This window comes from Amyelois transitella, chromosome 22 (assembly GCF_032362555.1).
Source record: "Amyelois transitella isolate CPQ chromosome 22, ilAmyTran1.1, whole genome shotgun sequence".
NCBI lineage: Eukaryota > Metazoa > Arthropoda > Insecta > Lepidoptera > Pyralidae > Amyelois > Amyelois transitella.
The window spans coordinates 4020375-4042157 of record NC_083525.1 but is presented as its reverse complement, the minus strand read 5'-3'; the positions used below and the strand labels follow the sequence as shown (position 1 = coordinate 4042157).

At 35.4% G+C, this 21783-nt stretch overlaps 1 protein-coding gene across 1 annotated transcript in view; it reads right to left on the bottom strand.

The window, feature by feature from the left end:
* Positions 1-21783, bottom strand: part of LOC106134138 (tetratricopeptide repeat protein 28) — an 86958-nt gene that overhangs the window by 28841 nt on the left and 36334 nt on the right. The window contains exons 3-6 of the mRNA XM_060950775.1: positions 9554-9723; positions 8884-8987; positions 6795-6997; positions 4918-5015 (exon numbers count right to left, since the gene is read on the bottom strand). Coding sequence (XP_060806758.1) covers positions 4918-5015; positions 6795-6997; positions 8884-8987; positions 9554-9723 — 575 coding nt within the window. The remainder of the gene's footprint in view (positions 1-4917; positions 5016-6794; positions 6998-8883; positions 8988-9553; positions 9724-21783) is intronic.

The following is a 21783-nucleotide window of genomic DNA, read 5'->3' as shown; positions in this document are numbered from 1 at the left end:
CTACTCAATGAGTAGATTTACCGGTTGTACCTGAAAGGCCTAATCCCTGAAGAAACCTATCAGGTTCAGTCGGTGTGAAATCGATTACCGTAATCCGAGATAAATATTTTAATTCGAGCGCAGTGTTAATGAATCACTCAGGCTGATGTAATTTGACAACATGGTTCACACCTCTACCCGGGACATTCCAGATCGCGGGCTTATTCCGGACAATTACTCAAGCGACTTTTAAGTACCTTCAATTAAAATTTTATTTTGATACAACATTTTCTCACATTCTAAAATTTAATTTATTTTTGGCTGGTTCTATTTCTATGGATTTACTTGCAGCTTTTAAAGGTATATTTCTAATGTTTCATAATGTATGTTTCTACTAAATATGTAGTATTTTATGGGTAATAAAGATAATTTGTATTGAATTGTATAGTAATAAAACGAAAATATTGCCAAGAATTCTAAGTTTAATTTTCAAAAGTGTACTCAAACAGAAATCTAGTAAAAATCTCAAATTTTTAATTGAAAAACACTTTAACTGCTTAACGCAGTGGCGGTGGCAATATACGGTAACACTTCGATGGTTCACATTGTTCGATAATTCCCTCCCGCGGTGACAACGGCGCTCGAAATATTTCCATTGCTACTACAATACAACACACCGTTATCCTTCCTTCAAAATCGTCTTAATAACCTCCCATTTGTCAGCGATAATCTTATCTAGATTAAGATCGAAAGGGTCGAATGTCGTTAACATTCCGGTCAGAATAGGGCTGTATCGATAACGATTCGATCCATCAACGAGAGATAACATCGCCGAGGTGTGGGTTACAACGCCACGTTTGACTCCTGTCGTCTCGAGGCCCTTGACGATTTTCGGCCTTTAATGTTTTCAAAATGTACCTCGATGGTGCTTATTCAATCAATGTCTGGTAGCTGTTTGGATTTGAATATTTCGAAGCGATTTTAAGGGCCAATATTAGTTTAAGTTTGTATAAGGAGTAAAGAAAATTATGATATTTTAATATAACAATTACTATGTGTTCTTGTTTTAAACTAACGAATTAAAAATGTAATTCAATCAGTATTAAAGTTTAAATAAGATAATCCCGAAGATTTTTGAGCATCCGATAGGACGATGGTAGAAATCAGGAGTTTCTATTTTTTTTAACTATTAAGGTTAATTTTATTATTAGCATCCGTTTTAAATATATTGCTGATGATACTGGATTTAAAACATCAATAATAATAAATTACGCATCCCGACGAAATAACTGTATTCAATACTTAAAAGAGCCAAAACCTTTGTCAATTAGTACTGGCAGTATATTAAAATGAACGGATATAAGTATCTTGCAAAATTTATGAAGTCTTTATTTTCACTACAACTGAACCGTATAAATCAAAATGTCGAAATTCCGACGAAGATAACCATTCGCGTTAAGTACAGGCGAGGAGAAAAATGTTAAGCGCTACGTTAGTAGCGCTAACTATATCGCTAACGCTAACGCGTTAATTATTATATTATACAATATAATATGATATAGTATAGTATATTATGATTTACCTATTTATGTCTGTATTTTGAAGACCGGAAAAGTAAGGGAAGAAAGCTTTCACCAGCCGGTAAAAAATAACATTCAACTCTTAAAATGAATAAAATAAATGCAAAATGTACCTGCATGATTACAAAAAGTACAATTTTAGTTGTCTGTCAGCAGCAACGAGCCCATCTTCACGTAAGATATGTTGAAATGTTGACGCTACAAGATTTAATAAACGAAAACGATTTACGAATTCTTGTTCACGATCAGAGTTTAAAGCGATTGGACCATCTAAAAAACCTTATGTTATTGAGAACTTCCCACATAGCTATAGTTGTGGAAGTTCCCAATCACACAAATAGAACCTACGCACTTGCGTCGGTTCTATTTATCAATTTTCTCGCGAATATTTACTTAATAGGTATATCACGAGAATAAGTATACAAAATGTTCCCAAAAAGAAACAAATTTCAATTTAAAACCGTATACGTACCATTTTCTTCGTCGCTTAATTGGTTTAATATTGTAAATAATAATGTAAAATTCAGATTTTATTAAATTGATAAATTTATTATGCTTATTAGTATTTTTGTTTTCCTATCAATTTTAAATTTACTCTCAATTTAACAAATGTTCACATATGTTTAGGTATATAATTTAAAATTGCGAGAGACTGTCATATGTCTAAACTTAGTTTAAATCAGCACACTAAGGATGAACTGAAAAATGAGAATGAAAAAACATAAGAAGATTTAATCCGTTAGATTTTTCATTTATTCTCCGCGTGTCGTATGTCAAATTTTATTTTACGCATGCGTTCTCATAATAGCATACCATATGAGGCTGAGAGAACTGCTTCATACTCGTAATTGAAATTTTAAGAATGCGAATTTCATTGATTTTATTTTTAATTATTTTAACTGAATACTCAGTCACATTTACAATGAATTTGGTATGTCAATCAGAACGATGAATTATGCATACCTAATTCATTATATGCAATATCATATCTTTTTTGAGTACGGCGTAGACAGATCTAAAAGTCAAAAAACCTGTGTGAAGTACAATAGAATGGTAGTGACATATGTGCACGACTGTACATCATGCGTACTCGCGGGTAAATTATTCCACTGTCAACTGGTTATATACTGTTTGCGATTAAAAATAATAATGTTACAACATTAATGGGCTGATTAACATCCTGGCCCAAAGGTATTGTAATAGTAATGCGCCCTGACTCTTCTGAACGTGAGTTGACGGGAATTGGTAAGTAGATCTGCGGCAAAATGTGAACTCATTTTAAGGATTTGTTAATGCAGTAGTAAAAAAGTTTATTTTTCAATAATCGACTTTGAACATGTTATAGTGAGTAGGTATATATGTATATGTAGATAGGCAGTAGTCTGAAATAAGAACAGTAAATTATGTAACCAAGCGTGAGATTTTTCGACCGAAAATGTAGATCAAAACAGTAAATAAAGTCAATGTATTCGTAAAACATTAAGAAATTATAGAATAGAATTGTTAAGATAACTGTTATATTTTAACAGCTTAGCCATTTATAAATGTAGGTACAATTAATTCTTGAAACTATTACTACTTGAGAAAGCTATGAATATAAAGAGTAGATTCGTGTAGTAAATTTCGGGCCAGAATATAAATAAAACCATTAATGAACCCAGATTCGCCAGGCGGCCATTTGTCTTATTCTTATTAAGATCTCGGGCCGTGTTAAGTGTGTAATAGCCGGTGCAATACGTTCTGTTTCAGATATGGTATTGTTATTTAGTTATTAAAGTATTGTTGATACAATCAAATTTCTTCGCTTTTTTTTGTAATTTCCATTAAATTAACCGAGGAAGGTAATTAATCATAAAAACCTATGTTTACCTTAGAAAAATTTACCATCCTAGATCATTGTTACGACCTGCTCTCCTGAGAGGTAGCTATGAATAAATAAATATATATCAGACAAATCACACAAGTTGAGCTATCTCCAAAGTTAGTTCGACAATTTTAATAGGATACTAACTCAATTATGTATTTTATAGTAAATACTTGAATTGGTAAAAATCCAAGTTCCCGGGTCAATCAGAAAAAGTTCTTTCTATAGTGATCTAACTGGGAATCGAACCCGGTCTATATCAAATCCGTAACGGTATGAAGGTTTCAGTATGAAAGATAGTATAGATTTGTACCTACCATAATAGTAATTTATTAAACTGGTGTTTAATATATATATATAAGTTCTTAATTTATAACTGTAAATAGCACCAGTCAGATAGAGCTCTTCTGAAATAAAAAGTAGACAGAAATGCAGTAACAAGATGCCGATTTCTATTATAGGGCGCAAGCTTCGATAATCGTGTAGAAATCGCGAGAGAAACCACTCCAATAAGGGAATTATTCCTTAATGATGAATGTCTTTTTGTGCGGCCTTGATTCATGTTTAACGCACTTATTTTACTTTAATCGGTAAAATGTGGTTGCAATTTTTGAGTGGTGTGATCAAAGTAAGTAAACGCGTTATTCGAGAATAAGTTTAACTTTAAACGACAACTGACCATAAACGTGTTTTACTTAAAACTAAAAAGAAAAAAGGCTGAAACGTTCGAAATCTAAAAACTTAACTGACTGTAAACAAAACGTGCATGTTTTTTTCAAATTTAGATTTCACGCGTTCCGTCAAGTTCAAAGGCATACCAAAAATAGTTTAAAAAAACATCCAAACAACTCCATACTTTTTGCGACGCAATCAACGGCCAGCAAAAAACCGTGTGCAAAATTACAGATAATTCGAATATAATAAACGATAATTGGTCACTATGTTTTCCAGTATTGTGGAGTTATATTCTATATAATTTGCTAGTGATCCGGTTTTGATCACAACCTTTTCTTATTTCAGACCATAAGACATTGTGGGTAATGTTCCATCTAGAGAAGTGTACTGATCATATAACTTGCTAGACCAGATGATGCTCACAGTTTACGCCCGAATCTAACGAAAAATGTTGTCTATTGCCTGTTCCCGCGAGAATTTCGAGATCTCCTCTAGTAATGCTCCCCTAGGCTTCTGTAAGAACACCCATGCCTAATTTTAGCTTATTATATGCCGAGTAGTTTTGGGTGTAACGTTGACTGCCAGCCACTTATTCAGTAGCGCAAGAGTACGTAAATTATATAGATAGTAAATACATTATTTTGAGCTTATCCGCAGATTTTAAAAATTTACATAACTGTTATTGTTAAAAGCTTTTAATAAAATTTAACTATAAAAAATGATAATGATATAAAGAAAAAAATATTTTTTTTTCACTAATCAGTTATTTTTGGTGCCAACCTACCTTACCTTTACCTTAACTTGAACTAACAACTTTACCTTAACTTGAGAGAGCATGATCCCACTCTTAGAGCTGCTTCTAAAACCGTAACTGCGGCTTGGTACTGCCCGGCTGCCAATAGTTCCTGTCCCACAACCTGGTGAAAAAATTATAATTTAAAAATTATGTATTAATTATTAAGAAAGGAACCCTGGCAAGCTAGCATTGCTTCTATTGCTAAAAGGGCATACATGTCTAAGGACGAGGTTCGTCCCGCCTAAAAGCTCCTTGCGCTTTTATCTAAAGATGCCCTTGACGCTTACTATGGTTACATAGTTCTAAGAAAATGTAAGGATTAAGTAACATAGACCCCTTTCCAAGAAGTGGATATGTGAAATCGACCAATTTAGTTAAGTTTGGCAAAAACATTGGACACAATGTATACTACATAATTATTGCATTTTATTAAGATAATAGATTTTGGTCAGAATATGTGAATGTATGTTTATTTAAATAGATTGTTGTTAAATTTGTTTAGTTTATTTGAGAATATGTATTCCAAATAAAAATGTCATCCATTCAACTTGAATTCGATGCGGCAGGGCAAAAAAAACAATTCGCAAACATTTTATCAAATCGCATTATTGTAAATTTTATACATAAAACGTTCAGGGTTTCGGTGTCATTTTATTCAAAGTAAATTGCAAACTAATGGTCAAAAATGAGGGTTTAAGTATAATGGGCGGCCAAAAAAGCAAGTCGGATTCGTAAAAATACATTACCATTGACATTATGGGAGCAACGTATGGAAATGAATTTAAAGATTTTAAACTTATCGCGATATGAAGCAATAACACTGTATCCAAGAACACCCACAAAGCAAGCGCTTGCAAATTTCGGTTATATATATTTTTAAAATTAACATTCTAAACATTATCACATTTTCAATCAACACAATAACAAGATCATTAAAACAATTCGAATTCAACCGTGCCTTGCTTCCTTTGCGGCTGTATTTATTATCAGTGTGATTGAAAATAATGCAGTTTTTTGTACCAGATTAAAAATCTTAAATACACGATCGACGGCCATTTTGAGGTAAACTACGACGCCATTTCGAGCATCCACATCCTACTGCCGATCAACTGTCGCGCAGATTGTATGTAAATTCGCGGGGGCCTCGTATTTATGGTGCCCTGATCACTCTGGCCATTGTCTGCGCTGGTAAATGCGCCGAAAAATGCTCAGATGTCGCCGGGCTACACAGGAATGTATGCAAATCCGAGGCCTGTGTATGGGGCGCTTAATGCTGCCGAGAAACCAGAGCGTTTTACTCCTTTTGCGCGAGACAGTAACATAATGTTTTTCTGTCTATTCGCCTGACAGTACGCGTCTTAAATAGATTGGCAAGGGAATGTGCTTTGTGATCTACGTCTATATAAATACTGTTGTTGGAAGCTCGTAAATGAAGTGAAGGAGAGGTTTATGCTGTGCGACTTAACTATGTTAGGACATGAGGAATATTGAGTTTCTGTGACAAGGTAATCTTTATATTAAAACTGCATACAATGCGACGTCGTCTTTCCGGTGTTGTCAGAGTGGAGGCACTTAAGGTAAAACCAGGTGAATGACAGTCTGTGTAGTTGGAGCGCTACGTTAATGGCTGGCATTATTTCGGGATCCGCCGCCCGCTATCAGATGGGGACCGGTGACAGCATAAATAAGTTTAAATTCGATGCATCGACAGACCACGATTCACACAATATTTTACAAAACTTTAAGACCTATTTAATACTGCCTTTTTCGGTGAATTAATGATCTCCCGGTTGATTACTGCAGTCGCTATAAATTTTATCGAGTCTCGCTTGATTTAAAAAAAATAATGAAAAATATGTAATGTAAGTATTTATTTATTCTAGTATTTTAAAATACTCACAGATATAAGCACGAAAGGCGACTGGTCCAGTTTCATAGCCTCCAGTTGTCTGAAGGTAGGCTCCAGGGTAGCCCTGAGCGGTGATTTCAAGGAGGCTTCTACTAAAGCTGCCAGCAATTGTCGTGAGGAACCCTCCACGCCCAGCCCTGAGCTGAAGGCTGCCAGCGCTTCCCCGTGGCGGCCGAGACATTGCAGAGCTACACCTAGAATACAGATGAAAGGTTAAATTTTAATGTTTTTATTACCAAAATAATTGTACCTCAGTTTTTTATGAATTTAATTTTTTTATGAATTTTTGCCGATGTAAGAGTACCTAGCAGTAGCTTCTATCCCTTACCTAGATATGATCCTTTCAAATGCCTGGTCGACTGGAAGAAATCCCTCCTAGGGATAAATCCGCCGTTGTGCGTTATTGTTTTTGTCACATGTTATTTACGATAAAGTAATAACAAACAAAAAAAATATAAAATTGATCTACGTATTTGTCACTATTTATTATTGAAGTAATAAATAACGACATAATCTGAAATTGTTTCTTTATCCGTACTTATATTATAAATGTGATAGTAAGTTTGTTACCTCTTCACAGAAAAACCACGGATCTCCATGGAATATTGAAATTCGCGAAATACTGAAAAGCACATAGGGACTTTTCACGTGGGAGGAACCGCGGACAATAGCTAGAATCTCGTTAAAAGTCAGTAAGGATTCGTATGTAGGTATATACCACGCCTGTTTTCTGGAAGGTAGGAAGAGACTATGTCTTTTCGCTTTATCTACTAATAATTACTTTCCTCATGCTAGCTCGTCGGCTTAGAGGACCCTTGACCTAAACTTCAATAAGGATATCCCCGATTTGGTCAATACTAAGTTCGTCTGGGCGCCATAATATACAATGCCAGTAGGAACCCTATCTTTATTTATAGTACTACAGTAATCATATTATTAGCAACATGCAAAGTCGAAACGATGACAGCAGAAGCTGCAAGGTAATCATTACACATCATTTTGACGCATCTCAATCTTCGATATAATCGACATAACAGCTCAATGGCCATTTTAACTGGCTTTATTAAAGAAATCGCTTGTAATATTACGATGCAGAAATTGACAATCACACTATGAGAATCATACATAACGTCTATATTTCGTGCGGGGTAGACAGATCCAACAGTCTTGAAAAGATTCGTTGAAAGGCCACGTTCGGCTCTTTGGCTTAATAATAGAATTGATTTAAATAGTAACAGGTTGCTAGGTCATCGCCTAAAAGAAGAATCCGAAGTTTATAATATACCTAAGCCTATTCCTTACTCGCCTTTTACAATATCCATGGGAAAGAGATCGAGTGCTCCTATTATTTTTTCTATTAGTGTCGGGAACCATACGCACAAATATGAGAATCAAAGAAAAACAAACTTTACCAATTGTACCTACATACTTATAAAATTATGATCACGTCTTTATTATTTACGAGGTAGACAGAGCTTTACAGTCTCACAAAGACTCAATGGCCAAATAAATGAGCCACTAGAATGCCAAGTTCTTGAAACTATAGGAACGAAGTTTTCTGAGCAAATGTAAAGCTAACAAATAAATGTCAGAATAAAGATACATTTTGAAAGCTGTCACAACCATCAGTTGCGATGTCACATTCACCAGTACTAATTCACTTATATCGTCTTACATTATTCCGAATTCTATGGTGAGAACAGACGTGTTAATTCATGGCATTTTATAGTAATTTAGTATCTATTGTCTGCTCATAGAGGTGTGTTTGGTCTATCAGGTATTTCAGTGAACGCTACACACGCAACTAAAGACATCAACGCGTCGTGTGTGGTGTTTTATCTGTACTTATATATTTTTTTATAGTATATGAGGTTCATTAATAAATAAATCCGCTCAGAATTGGCAGAAGCTAGTAAAGTTAATTAAATATTGTCTCGTGAGTCTACTGAGCGGCTTTTACTATAAGTATGTATTACATTTTATTTCTTGGGAGTCGCTTGTTACTCGTTAATATATTTTCATCAGATGTAACTCCAATAAAAATATATTTGTAAAAAATGAAATCTTTGTGTAAACATACCTTGTCTGTAGTAAGCTTTAGGCCAGTTTGGGCATAGTTCCTTTGCTCTCGTTGCATCTTGTAGGGCTGCTGCAAACTGCCCTTGTTTCAACCTTGCGGCCGACCTGGTAACGATACAAACATGAGTAAGGAAATACATGAGTAATGAACATGGGATGTTTAAGTGGGTATGGGTGGCAAAAATACACAGGTAAAAATTTGTCACTGCATTGTTACTTATTTTGCATGCTTCTTCTTCTTTATTTCGTCGAGGAAGCTAAGTAGAGTTACCTCCAGTCTTCTCCTTTTTATAAACTGGTAAGTGTGAAGTTTGAAGACAATTTTTTAATTTGTTTCAATAATAATACTTACTGATATAAGTTAAAGTGCCATACTTATAACTATACAATTATTTGTAAGGTTTGTGAATGTGTGTGTGTTTTTTACTGTCGACACGTCACGCATAACTTACTAGTTTTGATGAAATTTTGTATACAGGTAAAATATACCTTGTAGTAACAATAAGAAAAAAAGGGGATTTATGTCTTGAAATTTCCACGGTAATGAAGCTGCTAGGCCCAGCTAGTAGTACGATTTGGAGCCGATAAAACTAACCACCTCTCGATATAATTTATATGGAGAAGTGGTTATTTTTGTCTGCCCCGACCGTATATAAGTAAAAATTCCATACCTATTACTATACAGTATGTGGTTAGCAGGGTCAAGGGTGAGCGCGTCGGTGTACAACGCGACGGCGGTAGCGAAGTCGCCGGCTTGGCACGCCGCGTTGGACGCGCGCACCTTCTCCACGAACAGGGCCCTGGACGCCGCCCCCAGGGACGCTGACCCGGTGGGCTCCACCTGTGGAAGAAGAAGCGTTATCAATTAACTAAGCCATATTAAATCAATACGATGCGAAGGACAGAGATCGTGGCAAGTGGAAAGATGTAGTCTCTGCCCACCCTTCCGGGAAAAAATGTATGTAAGCCATACTAATATCAACCAAAGTTACCATGATTTAATATAGGTAGGTTTCCCTACAAAGATTGTAGAAGAAGCGGAAGTTAAATGGGAGTAGCTTCGTGTAAAGACCTGACTTATTCAATCTAGGATCATTGTTAAAGGCGTAACTCAGGCTCCAATTTGAGGATGTAGTGTTAACAATTGTAAAGTTACATAAATATAACAAAACAAATTTTGATAGTAGTTATCAGATGTCATATTAATTTTGGCTTTATTATGACTTGTAGCTTTAATATTTCAGAGATTATTTCTTAACAAAATTGTACTTTATTTAATGGAAATTATGTAATAACTTATTTACTGTTATTAAACATATAGTCAATAATGTTTTATAAATTATAGTAACAATTTATAGGACATTTAATTCTGTGTTTTTCAAATAAAAGATCTGCAATTGTTACACGTGGTCGCATTGGCACGCCCCACTACTTTCTTATAAATAGGAGTGGTGCTTGCCACAGCGACCAGTCTGTCTCCAATCGTCGAAGCGAGAATATCTTGTAAGTAGATACTTATTGAGTGTAATGTTATATTTTTATGTAAATATAAATATAGTATTGCTGAGCTATACCTATGAACTAATGCCTTATTTAATAATATCTTATATCTTGTGTAGATGTTGATAATTTGTTATATATACAATTAAATTAAATATGATTATTACAAAACATCTTATTATTTACAATTCAGTGTTTATATAGTTATACTTAATACTGATATAACCTTACCAAATCTTTTATTTATTTTACAATTCAGAAGTGGGATTCGAAGCTCACTATACTTGTCATTGTTCGTGATATAAACATATATGTTTTTAATTTCTTATTTCTCATAATATTTATGTATACCTTGGAATACTGTGCGGCTATTTTGGCATTTCAGTTGCATCGATATGGAAAAAGCATCTGAAGTCGTATGTGCGCCGCCCTCGCCTATCCTTATGGGCACTCATCCTGCAAAGCGTGTACATGACTTGCCTACAACGAGCCGACGCCGGTTGCGCAGCCCTACACCAGAACGGCGGCGTTCCAGGGAAACTCGCAGCCGTTCAAGGTCTTCGAGACAACGCCAATCGAGATGGCGTTCACGAAGTCCATCCCGCCGCAAGTGTTGCAGGAGGAGTCTGTCACGCCGACAAGGGTCGTGTAATCGTGCTACTCGCAGCCACCGTTCTCGAAGCAGACTGCGATCACGCAGTCGCTCGCGTCATCACGACCATCATCGCGGACTGTCGCATGGTTCCAGAACCAAATCCGGATGTTCACAGGATGGTGCACGGGGTAGACTGCGAGAGCGGACCGGTTTATGGGATGAAGGTGGCAATACGTCTCATCATGGACTAACAGGTAACATCACTACTCAACAGAGCAGTGATGAATTAAATTTTGATACATTCGGGTCTAACCAAACCAGTAAACCATTTAATTTACTTATTCAAGCGTTAAGATCAATCGCACCCAATCCAGATAGGATCAGTTCATCCTCTCTTAGCAACACTGTCCCAGAATTTGACCCTGCTAAAAAGGAGCAGACAATGTCAATGTGGCTGCATAAAGTCAATGAATGTGCAGCCATTTATAGTTGGACCGAAAAACAAATTGTTCACTTTGCCCTACCAAAGTTACAAGGTAGAGCAAAAAGGTGGTACGAAGGTCTTCAAACCGTTCTTTATACTTGGCCATGTCACAGAAAATTGTTATGCTAAAATCGTGACGAAAGAAAAATTGGTAAACCGTGTAATCAATAACGATAACCCAGGTGATAAATTTTCTAAAACTGTACTAGTCAATGATGTTCCATTTAAATCGTTTATTGATTTGGGTAGTGAGTGTTCGATGATAGCTTTATCACAAATTTCAAAATTAGGAAGTATTAGCATAGTTACTGGCGATCTTCCATCTCTAAGAGGTTTTGGAAACTCCGTTGTGATACCCGTAGGTAAAATTTCGGTATGTGTCACTTTGGACAACGTAAAAGCTGACGTAGAATTGCTCGTAGTTCCTGACGATGTTATGAACATTCCTTTATTAGTAGGTCAAACTATTACTGAACAACCGCATATATTTATGGAAAAGACAAACGAATATTTAAAATTTTCCGAACTGAATAAAAAAATGAATAAAATCAAATTTAATATTTATTGCCAAGATGACATCGCAGTATCTGCTATTAGTATTATAGATGTAATCACTAAACCTATCTTTGAGGGAGATCTGTTTATAGAAGGTTACTTGTGTACCAAATCTGATTGTCATTATAGTGTACTCTCTGGCCTCTATAAGTTTAATAATGGGAGAGGCAAAATCGCTATAAATTCCTTATCAGCTAAACCAGTTCAAATTAGTAAAGACTATTTGATTGCTCGTGGTAGAGTCGCTCATGAGGATAGTTCACATCGTGTAATGCAAGTTATTTCACGGGATCCTCCTTTTAATCCTATACGTGAAACCGATTTGAAGGTAGGAAAAGATTTGACTCCAAACGAAGTTACTGAATTGTTAACATTGCTTAATCGATACCGCAAATGTTTCGCATTTAATACGTCAGAATTGGGTAATTGTAATGTTACAGAAATGAAAATTAATCTACTCGATAACAGTCCTGTTGTTTATCGTCCTTATCGGTTAGCTATAAAGGAGAAAGAAATTATGAGAGACTTAGTTAATGAACTTCTTAATAACGATATTATTAGACCTTCTACGTCCCCCTACGCAAGTCCTGTAATATTAGTCAAAAAGAAAACCGGTGATTATAGATTATGCATTGACTATAGAGCATTAAATAAAAAGACTTCCCGCGAAAATTATCCTATGCCGCTTATCGATGACCAATTAGATGCTCTAGCTGGTCATACCTGTTTTACCACCTTGGACTTGGCATCTGGTTACTATCAGATTCCAGTACAAGAACAAGATAAAAATAAAACCGCATTTGTCACTCCCGAAGGGCATTTCGAATTTAACCGAATGCCTTTTGGATTGGCAAATGCCCCTGCTACTTTCCAACGCACGATGCATCAGGTCCTTGGAACCCTTCGGCATCGCGAGGCTCTAGCTTATCTAGACGATATAATCATCCCGTCCCATGATGTTTTAAATGGGATGAACCGACTAGAGAACGTACTAAAATTATTGTATAATGCTGGTCTTACACTTAAACTTAGTAAGTGTTTATTTTTTGGTAACAGTGTAGACTATCTTGGTTTTGAAGTTTCAAAGGACGGTATCAGACCAGGATCTTCAAAAATTCAAGCAGTAAAAGAATTTCCAGTTCCATCAAATCAGCATGCCGTACGCCAGTTCCTCGGCCTAGCTAGCTTTTTTCGAAGGTTTGTCCAAGGTTTCTCGATAATTGCGAAACCGTTAACCCAATTACTCAAAAAAGACTCTATCTGGATTTGGGGTTCAGATCAACAAACTTCTTTTGATTCTTTAAAATCTGCACTAACCAGCAAACCTACTTTGGCTCTGTATTGTCCTTCCGCTGAAACTGAGCTCCACACTGATGCATGTAAAATAGGTGTGGCTGGTATACTCCTTCAAAAGAATAATAATGGGCTCCTTCAACCTGTGGCCTATTACAGTAGGCAGACTTCTCCGGAAGAGCAAAAATACTGTTCTTATGACCTTGAGACATTGGCAGTTGTAGCATCGCTCCAAAAGTTTCGCATTTATTTATTTGGCATTCATTTCAAAATTATAACTGATTGCAATTCATTAAGACTTACATTCTCAAAACGAGACATGTTACCCAGAGTAGCCAGATGGTGGACACAGATGCAGGAGTACGATTTTGATATTCATTATAGAGCGGGAAACTCAATGAGTCATGTGGACGCATTGAGTCGCAATCCATCTATCCCTTTAAATAAACTTGAGAGTAATGTGTTAATAATCAGTACAGATACTGACTGGCTTGTAACAGTTCAGACTGCTGACTCAGAAATTCAACGTATTATTAGTATACTTAAAGACCCTGATCTTGAAAATGTGTCGGACATAAAATCTAATTATAAAATAAGCAATGGCAAACTGTTTCGTATTACGCCGGATGGCGATAGATGGGTTGTGCCTCAAGGTGTCAGATGGCAAGTCGTTAAGGGAAACCATGACGATATTGGCCACTTTGCGTTGGATAAAACTTTAGAGAAAATAAAGGCTAGTTATTGGTTCCCTAAAATGCGTCAGTTTGTTAAGAAGTATGTTTCCTCCTGCTTAGAGTGCGCATACTCAAAAACAGCAGGCGGTAAGCGACAAGGATTTTTACACCCAATAGAAAAAGTTCAAAAACCATTCGATACCCTACATTTTGACCATGTAGGGCCATTTGTTCGCTCCAGTAAGGGCAATATGTATATTTTAGTGGTGATTGACGCTTTTACCCGGTTTTTATATTTGAAAGCGGTTCGCAATACAAAATCCGGCACCTCAATCAAAGTTTTAAAAGAATATTTTAGTATTTTTGGGGTACCAAGACGAGTCATCTCTGATAGAGGTTCTTCTTTTACTAGTCAGAGTTTTAAGACTTTTATATCTGAAAAGGGCATAAAACATATTCTTAATGCTGTTGCCACCCCAAGGGCTAATGGGCAAGTAGAACGGTACAATAGGGTTATATTAGACTCTTTGACTGCTAAGGGAGTTGGCTCTGCCGAGAACAAGTGGGATGAACATCTCCCTGACGTTCAATGGGGTATAAATAATACCCTAAATAAGGGCATAAATTGTACACCAGCTGAAGCTCTATTTGGGTTACGCCCACGAGGGCTTGGTGACAGTAAGCTAATAAATGCACTTGATGAAGTCACAAAATCCCAAAATCGTGATATTCATGAAATAAGGGACGCGATCAGAAAACATGTAAATGAAAATCAAGAAGCTCAGAAAAACTATTTTGACAAGTCACGCTGTAAACCCATGCAGTATAAGGTAGGGGATTTAGTAAGGATTAAACGGCAAATTCCAGCCACCGGGAGTAGCAAAAAACTAATACCTAAATTTCAAGGGCCTTATAGGATCACTAATATTTACGAACACGACCGTTACCAAGTAGAGGATACCCCTTTATCTAAAAAGGGGAATAAAAAGTATACTACAGTTGTAGCGGTTGATAAGCTTCGTCCTTGGGTATGTTTTAATAGGCCACATGATGCGTTGCTTCAAGAGGAGTCTAATACTGACGATTCTGATTAGTCTTATGTTATATTCGCAATATAGTATATACATTTTTAGGTAATGGCAAATGGTGCCCAATATATTAACGAGTATTTATGGCAAATGGTGCCTCATATATTTATTTATGGCAAATGGTGCCTAATATATTTATTTATGGCAAATGGTGCCTACTATATTTATTTATGGCAAATGGTGCCAAATATATTTATGTATGGCAAATGGTGCCAAATATATTTATTTATGGCAAATGGTGCCAAATATATTTGTTTATGGCAAATGGTGCCACATATATTTATTTATGGCAAATGGTGCCTACTATATTTATTTATGGCAAATGGTGCCAAATATATTTATTTATGGCAAATGGTGCCAAATATATTTATTTATGGCAAATGGTGCCACATATATTTATTTATGGCAAATGGTGCCTAATATATTTATTTATGGCAAATGGTGCCTAATATATTTATTTATGGCAAATGGTGCCTTATATTTTTATCTGTGGCAAATGGTGCCTTACACATTTAATTTGTGACAAATGGTGTCTATAAGTGCAATTAGTAAAATAGCAAACATATTATTGATTATGATTAATGGCTAAATCATGAATTATCAACATTTGTATATATATATTTTAGCATTTAGCATGTGTGAGGACACACATATTTTGTCGGATGGCCGAATCTGTTAACAATTGTAAAGTTACATAAATATAACAAAACAAATTTTGATAGTAGTTATCAGATGTCATATTAATTTTGGCTTTATTATGACTTGTAGCTTTAATATTTCAGAGATTATTTCTTAACAAAATTGTACTTTATTTAATGGAAATTATGTAATAACTTATTTACTGTTATTAAACATATAGTCAATAATGTTTTATAAATTATAGTAACAATTTATAGGACATTTAATTCTGTGTTTTTCAAATAAAAGATCTGCAATTGTTACACGTGGTCGCATTGGCACGCCCCACTACTTTCTTATAAATAGGAGTGGTGCTTGCCACAGCGACCAGTCTGTCTCCAATCGTCGAAGCGAGAATATCTTGTAAGTAGATACTTATTGAGTGTAATGTTATATTTTTATGTAAATATAAATATAGTATTGCTGAGCTATACCTATGAACTAATGCCTTATTTAATAATATCTTATATCTTGTGTAGATGTTGATAATTTGTTATATATACAATTAAATTAAATATGATTATTACAAAACATCTTATTATTTACAATTCAGTGTTTATATAGTTATACTTAATACTGATATAACCTTACCAAATCTTTTATTTATTTTACAGTAGTCATAATGAAGAGAAAAGATTAGTTATTTTTTATTTTGTTTTGCGACGAATAAAATAAAAATGTACTGGACCAATTAAGCACAGAGATAAAATAAATCAGGAGTAAAATAAGCTACTTTTTCTGAAAATTCCCACGGGAATGAACAAGTTACTTGATTACATTTATAAAATTTACTAAAGTAAGTAACTAACTATTCTCACGCTATCCATCACTAAATGCAAGTGATAGCCGGTTGAAAGCCATTGCATATCGATCTGATGAGAACTGAAAGCTTCATTTCCATCTCATTATGCACTTCAACAGTTATTTTAAATTGAATTCCGAACATTTACAGTTTCGCTGTTAATATATACTTTATGGCTGAACAAGTTTACGAGGCGTTATGTTTCCCATAAGTTACTTTGATTTTTGTAGAGCATTTAGATTTTAATACTTAACAAACCTATTTCATTAAGCCGTGACTGTGATATATTACCCCATATACGTTATTCTTCTGAAAAGTAGAGTGCATATGAAAAAATGGGACGAAAGGAAAATGGATGCCAGGCCCCCAAGCCCCAAGTGGGTGCAACTGGGAACAACAAGATGAGAAACAGTGCAGTTTTAAAATAAGACAGGATTTAACTTGAATTTTTCAACCAATACGACTACCATTTTGCAGATTGAAATAAAACGCGCACACATTCCCAATATTTTTTTTTTTAAATGCAGTGAGAAACATATATTGACAGAGAGAGAAGAAATATTATAATAAATCATAGAGCATAAACTTCAATCCTAAAGAAACTAATGTAACAAACTGGCAGCTGGCTCATAAGTTCACGTCATTTATCACTCATGAACTAGTATTTTTGCAATTTGTAAGTAATACATACTACTTAATAGTCCGTAACGTGTTTTACTTCGTTTGAGCTACACATTTATAGCACCATCCCTCCCTGTGGAGGCATAATTGATGATTTAAACAAGTTTTTGTTCGTAGACATTGATTGCGTTAAAATTGCTAGAAGCATTAACATCCAAGAATGCTTGATCGTTCTAATTTCTTCTTAGCGTGGGGACTCGGGGAGATCATATTTGCGAGGACCAGTTATATCAGTCCAGGTGATGATAGCGAAATTGACGTTAGCGTTTGAACCGTTTGCGCATGGTAAGCAGCCCGGGGTGCAGTCCCCACTTGGATGGGTGACCGCAATTTGCATAAAATTTTCTCGAGCTCCTTCGTGTTTCGAAAAACACAATAAACCCTTGGTATTGGCTGTCATCAGATGGCAGTGTTAAAGCTATGTCAGATCTGATACATTTAGGAGACCTGGAAATCTGATACTATCAGTGGTGGACCACGATATAAGCATGTTTTCACCCCAATATCATACCAGAATATACTACGATCCTTCAGTTTACACGGTGGAAATGACACTTTAGGATCGATCCCCGGTCAGGTTGTATTAAATAGGTACCAACCCCCTAATCGCCTAGGTACGACGAATTTTAATTTAATTTTCAGTTATTTTTTGGCATTAAAGTGTTTTTTGAAGTTGGTTTTTTAATAATTATCTTCTTCGTGAAATTTTCTTATTATTTTCGAGGAGAAACAAAAAGTAGACGTATAACATACATATTTATAACAAAAATATTTATTCCTACGTTGAACTCGAGCATGTTGACTTAATAACAATAAAAAAGACAAATGACATTCGGCTACTGAATTCCTAAGCTCTTTTTAAAAGCGTCAAGCGTGAATAATCCTAATGTTTGGAGTCCGTTTCGAATGTTCGTGCATTAAAAATGAACGATATTCTAAGAATTTTTATAATATTATGATCATGTTCAGAAAAATAGAGCGGAGCATTAGTATTTTTACCATGACTTGTAACACTTTAACCTTTAGCATTTTGACTGACTGTCAGTTAGTTTGAGTCGTGACTAAAATGAATGTAATAACAATGAAATGTTTTGATAATAACATACAGTTGCCGCCGACAACAAATATATAATTTGTACATTAAGTGTGAAATATCCATCGGTAATATATTTACACGTAACGTGACGACGATGTAGCTTTACATAGGTACATATATAATATATATACAAAAATCACGTCAATCGTTACTGGGTCGACATAGCCAACATTCTTAAAAAGACTGAAAGGTCTCGTTCAGCTGTATGGCTTAATGATGAATTGAGATAGGAGCTGATAGCTTTAAGTTTAAATTTTCTTATAATAAGAGCATTTTTACCTTAAAGGAGCCCTAAAAATAATAAAACGTATTCTAAATTTGAATCCACGACGCTGCGTGAGGCGCATCCACCTGCGTCTGGGCTTATCTAGCCGAGCGCATCGGAAGCGAGACTATTTTTTTTCTCACGAGCCACATTCTCCAACTTAACCAAGAAACAATCAGCTATTCAACTCTTTGCTACGCACGATATACATCGTTGCGTGACCACCTTATTATAATCCTGTCTAAGTTATAATACACGCAATGTAACCTATACGCCAAGTAATCTACACCATGAACCTGATTTCATAGAGGCTATGAGTGAAGGTAGGTGTTAAACGCGCCCTTTTACCTATGGCCTGGTACTTTGTTCCTTCGTTGACGGCTTTTAATATGAATTTGAAATGACTTGAAAGGCCCATTGTTTATGTTGTGACGTGAAAACACTTTTAAGCTAAAGGAAGCATGATAATATCGGACTTAACACAAATCTAAAATAGTCATAACATAAAACCTTTCATGGCGAGAGTAGGTATATTATAATATGTAGTTTCATAATAATGAGTGTTAACTTTACAAAATAATTTTTATAAATGTGAATTTGAAAGTAACATACCTAAGTAGGTGCTAACTACTTACTCTCATAAACATTTGAATTATGATAATTTATTTTTCATATTTTTTAATGTAGACGAATGCACCATCCACGTTTTAGATCTATATTTGTAAATCGACGTCCGGTGAAAATGCGGCAGTGTAGTTTGTTCCGCCGCTTATACTACACATGCGCTTTGGAAGCGGTGGTAGATATAATTAGATTTAAATGGTGTGACGTCAATAAGTGATACCTTGCCGTATCCCGGTTAACGACTAAGCTGAAATTTGATCTTGATAGAATGTTTATAACTACTCCATTAAATGTTAAACAAATGATAGATGCATAAAGATATAAACAGACAGGCACGCAAAATTAACAACACTTCGCGTTTGACGCTGGTATTAAAAAAATAAATGAAACAGGGTATAAATTCTTATACTCGTAAAAGTTCATACGGCTGATGTTCATTGCACATTTACTTCGGGAGTTAACTTTCATTAATTTTTGTTCATGCCCATAAGTACAATAAGTTTGGGGCGCTCGAACCTTTATTACTTCGTGTAGTTGCGCGCGCGCAACATTAATGAACTTTTTTAATTAGAAGTTTGAAGAAGTAATGTTTGTGCTGTAATGTAAATTGTTCCTTTTTATTGCGCGTGTTTGTATGTTTTTAGTTACCTACTTTGTATTAAATCGGGTGGTCCGTGTTTATGTATAATGCGAATAGAATGTGTGAAATATAAAGCTTACGCTGTAATAATATAGCTATTTAAGTTTTATGATTTGTGGTTATAATTGTAAATCTACACGCCATCAAATTTTATATTATCAAGCGGCACTTTTAGTTACTGGCGTCAATTGGCGCTTTTGTAAAGTGTTCAATGCAGAAAGACGATGGCGTTGTTATTAAGAGTAGTTGCATGAACAATTTCTTTTATATCGCCGATAATCAACTTAACCGGTGAGCTTCGAGCCGTGGAATTTGCAAATCTGCCAATAAATGTTTTATAGTCGTTATTAGTTCCACATTTCGCCACCACGGAACAGCTATCCAATATTGACGTCGATTGTTCCGCCATCTTGAAAAATGACGGACGTAATCGCTTCTTATGCGGTTTAATAAAATTTCGTTTAAAGAGGCGCCTGATAACCATCCAGGCCGACATATTGGGTAATTATTTTTTCTTTAAACGGCCTTTCATTTATCTTGAAATGTATTAAAAATAAAACATGGAGACCGCCCATGACTTAGCCGTCACATTGAGGAATTTGGGTCCAATGTCGGATTTTAATTAAATTATGTGCAAAATAATGATAATTAATCATCAGTTACATACATTGTACCTAAGAAATATGCAAAACATGATTTGGCTGTTTCTATATTATAAGACATAAATTTTACCCGTTAGTAAAGTATGTTATAGAAGTTAGTAAGTAAATAATGGTATCAGTTATTGAATTTATATCTCAAAACTGTGGATTTGGAGGTTCTATATATCAAGTTTAAAAAGGTACCGCTCATTAGACCTCGAACCGGCTCAGGTACGAACGAAGGATTAAAAAAGAGCGTCGTCGGATCCTTTGTCTATTTTTTTTCCGCCTATTTTCTTATTGTGGCCCCTTTTGGATAATTACGAATTTAATGGTGAAAAAATAAAACAATTAACGTGTGTGGGTGCCGAGACAAATCACACAATAATTTGGGACCGGATTTCTGTAATTTTGATGGTTTAGTATGTTTTACACACGTGCATCAATTTTATGGGAATCGATCACGATGTTCGTTACGCTTGGGAACAATTTGTTTTGGTTTGAATTTATTCGGTTAATTATGGAGGCGCGATATTTGTTTATTGTATTGAAATAAGTTCAGTTGCATCCTTCTGGGAAGGAACCCAGGAGTTAAATAACAAGTTCATAGGAGAAGGGTTGAGTAGTTTCTGCTTAAATCACGGCTTTACTTTCAGTTTAATTACTTGAATATGTGCCGACTTCGTTTGTAAGGAACCATCAGCACATGGCCATAGCGAGATTCAATCAAACTTCATTACCTGGAACTGCTACGCTTTCGAGTCAGATACCTTAATCACTCAACCAGCGATGTTCAATTGTTTTCTTTAATATTTAACGTTTTATCGCCTTGAGCGACAGTTCATTATGCATCCAAAAATGTTCGCGTTTGACTTCCGCGCATCTGTTCCCGAGCCCGGGAGGCGTGGGTCTCATCACGACTTCTATACTTATTTGTATAACCCGACTGTGTACGAGAGACTGGTTCTCGCGCGGGGTACTACTGACGTAACTGTATTTTCAGTTTCATTGGGTTGTTATTGCGAAATCGCACACGAAAGCGGTGGATTCCTTGAATTCCTTTACAATTACCATTTCGTGAGTGACCCCTTATCTTCTCCCCCCTCGAAGACTGGACCCACCAAGCGAGACTTGACCTTTAACCTTGAATACATTATTTTGCTGTTTTATTATCTTTGGAACACTGTAACAATAACTTTTGCATTTACCGAGCGTACGAATTTTTTTTTATTATATAAATGACGAAATATATAATTGTATTTGTATATTATTACTTTAAAAATAT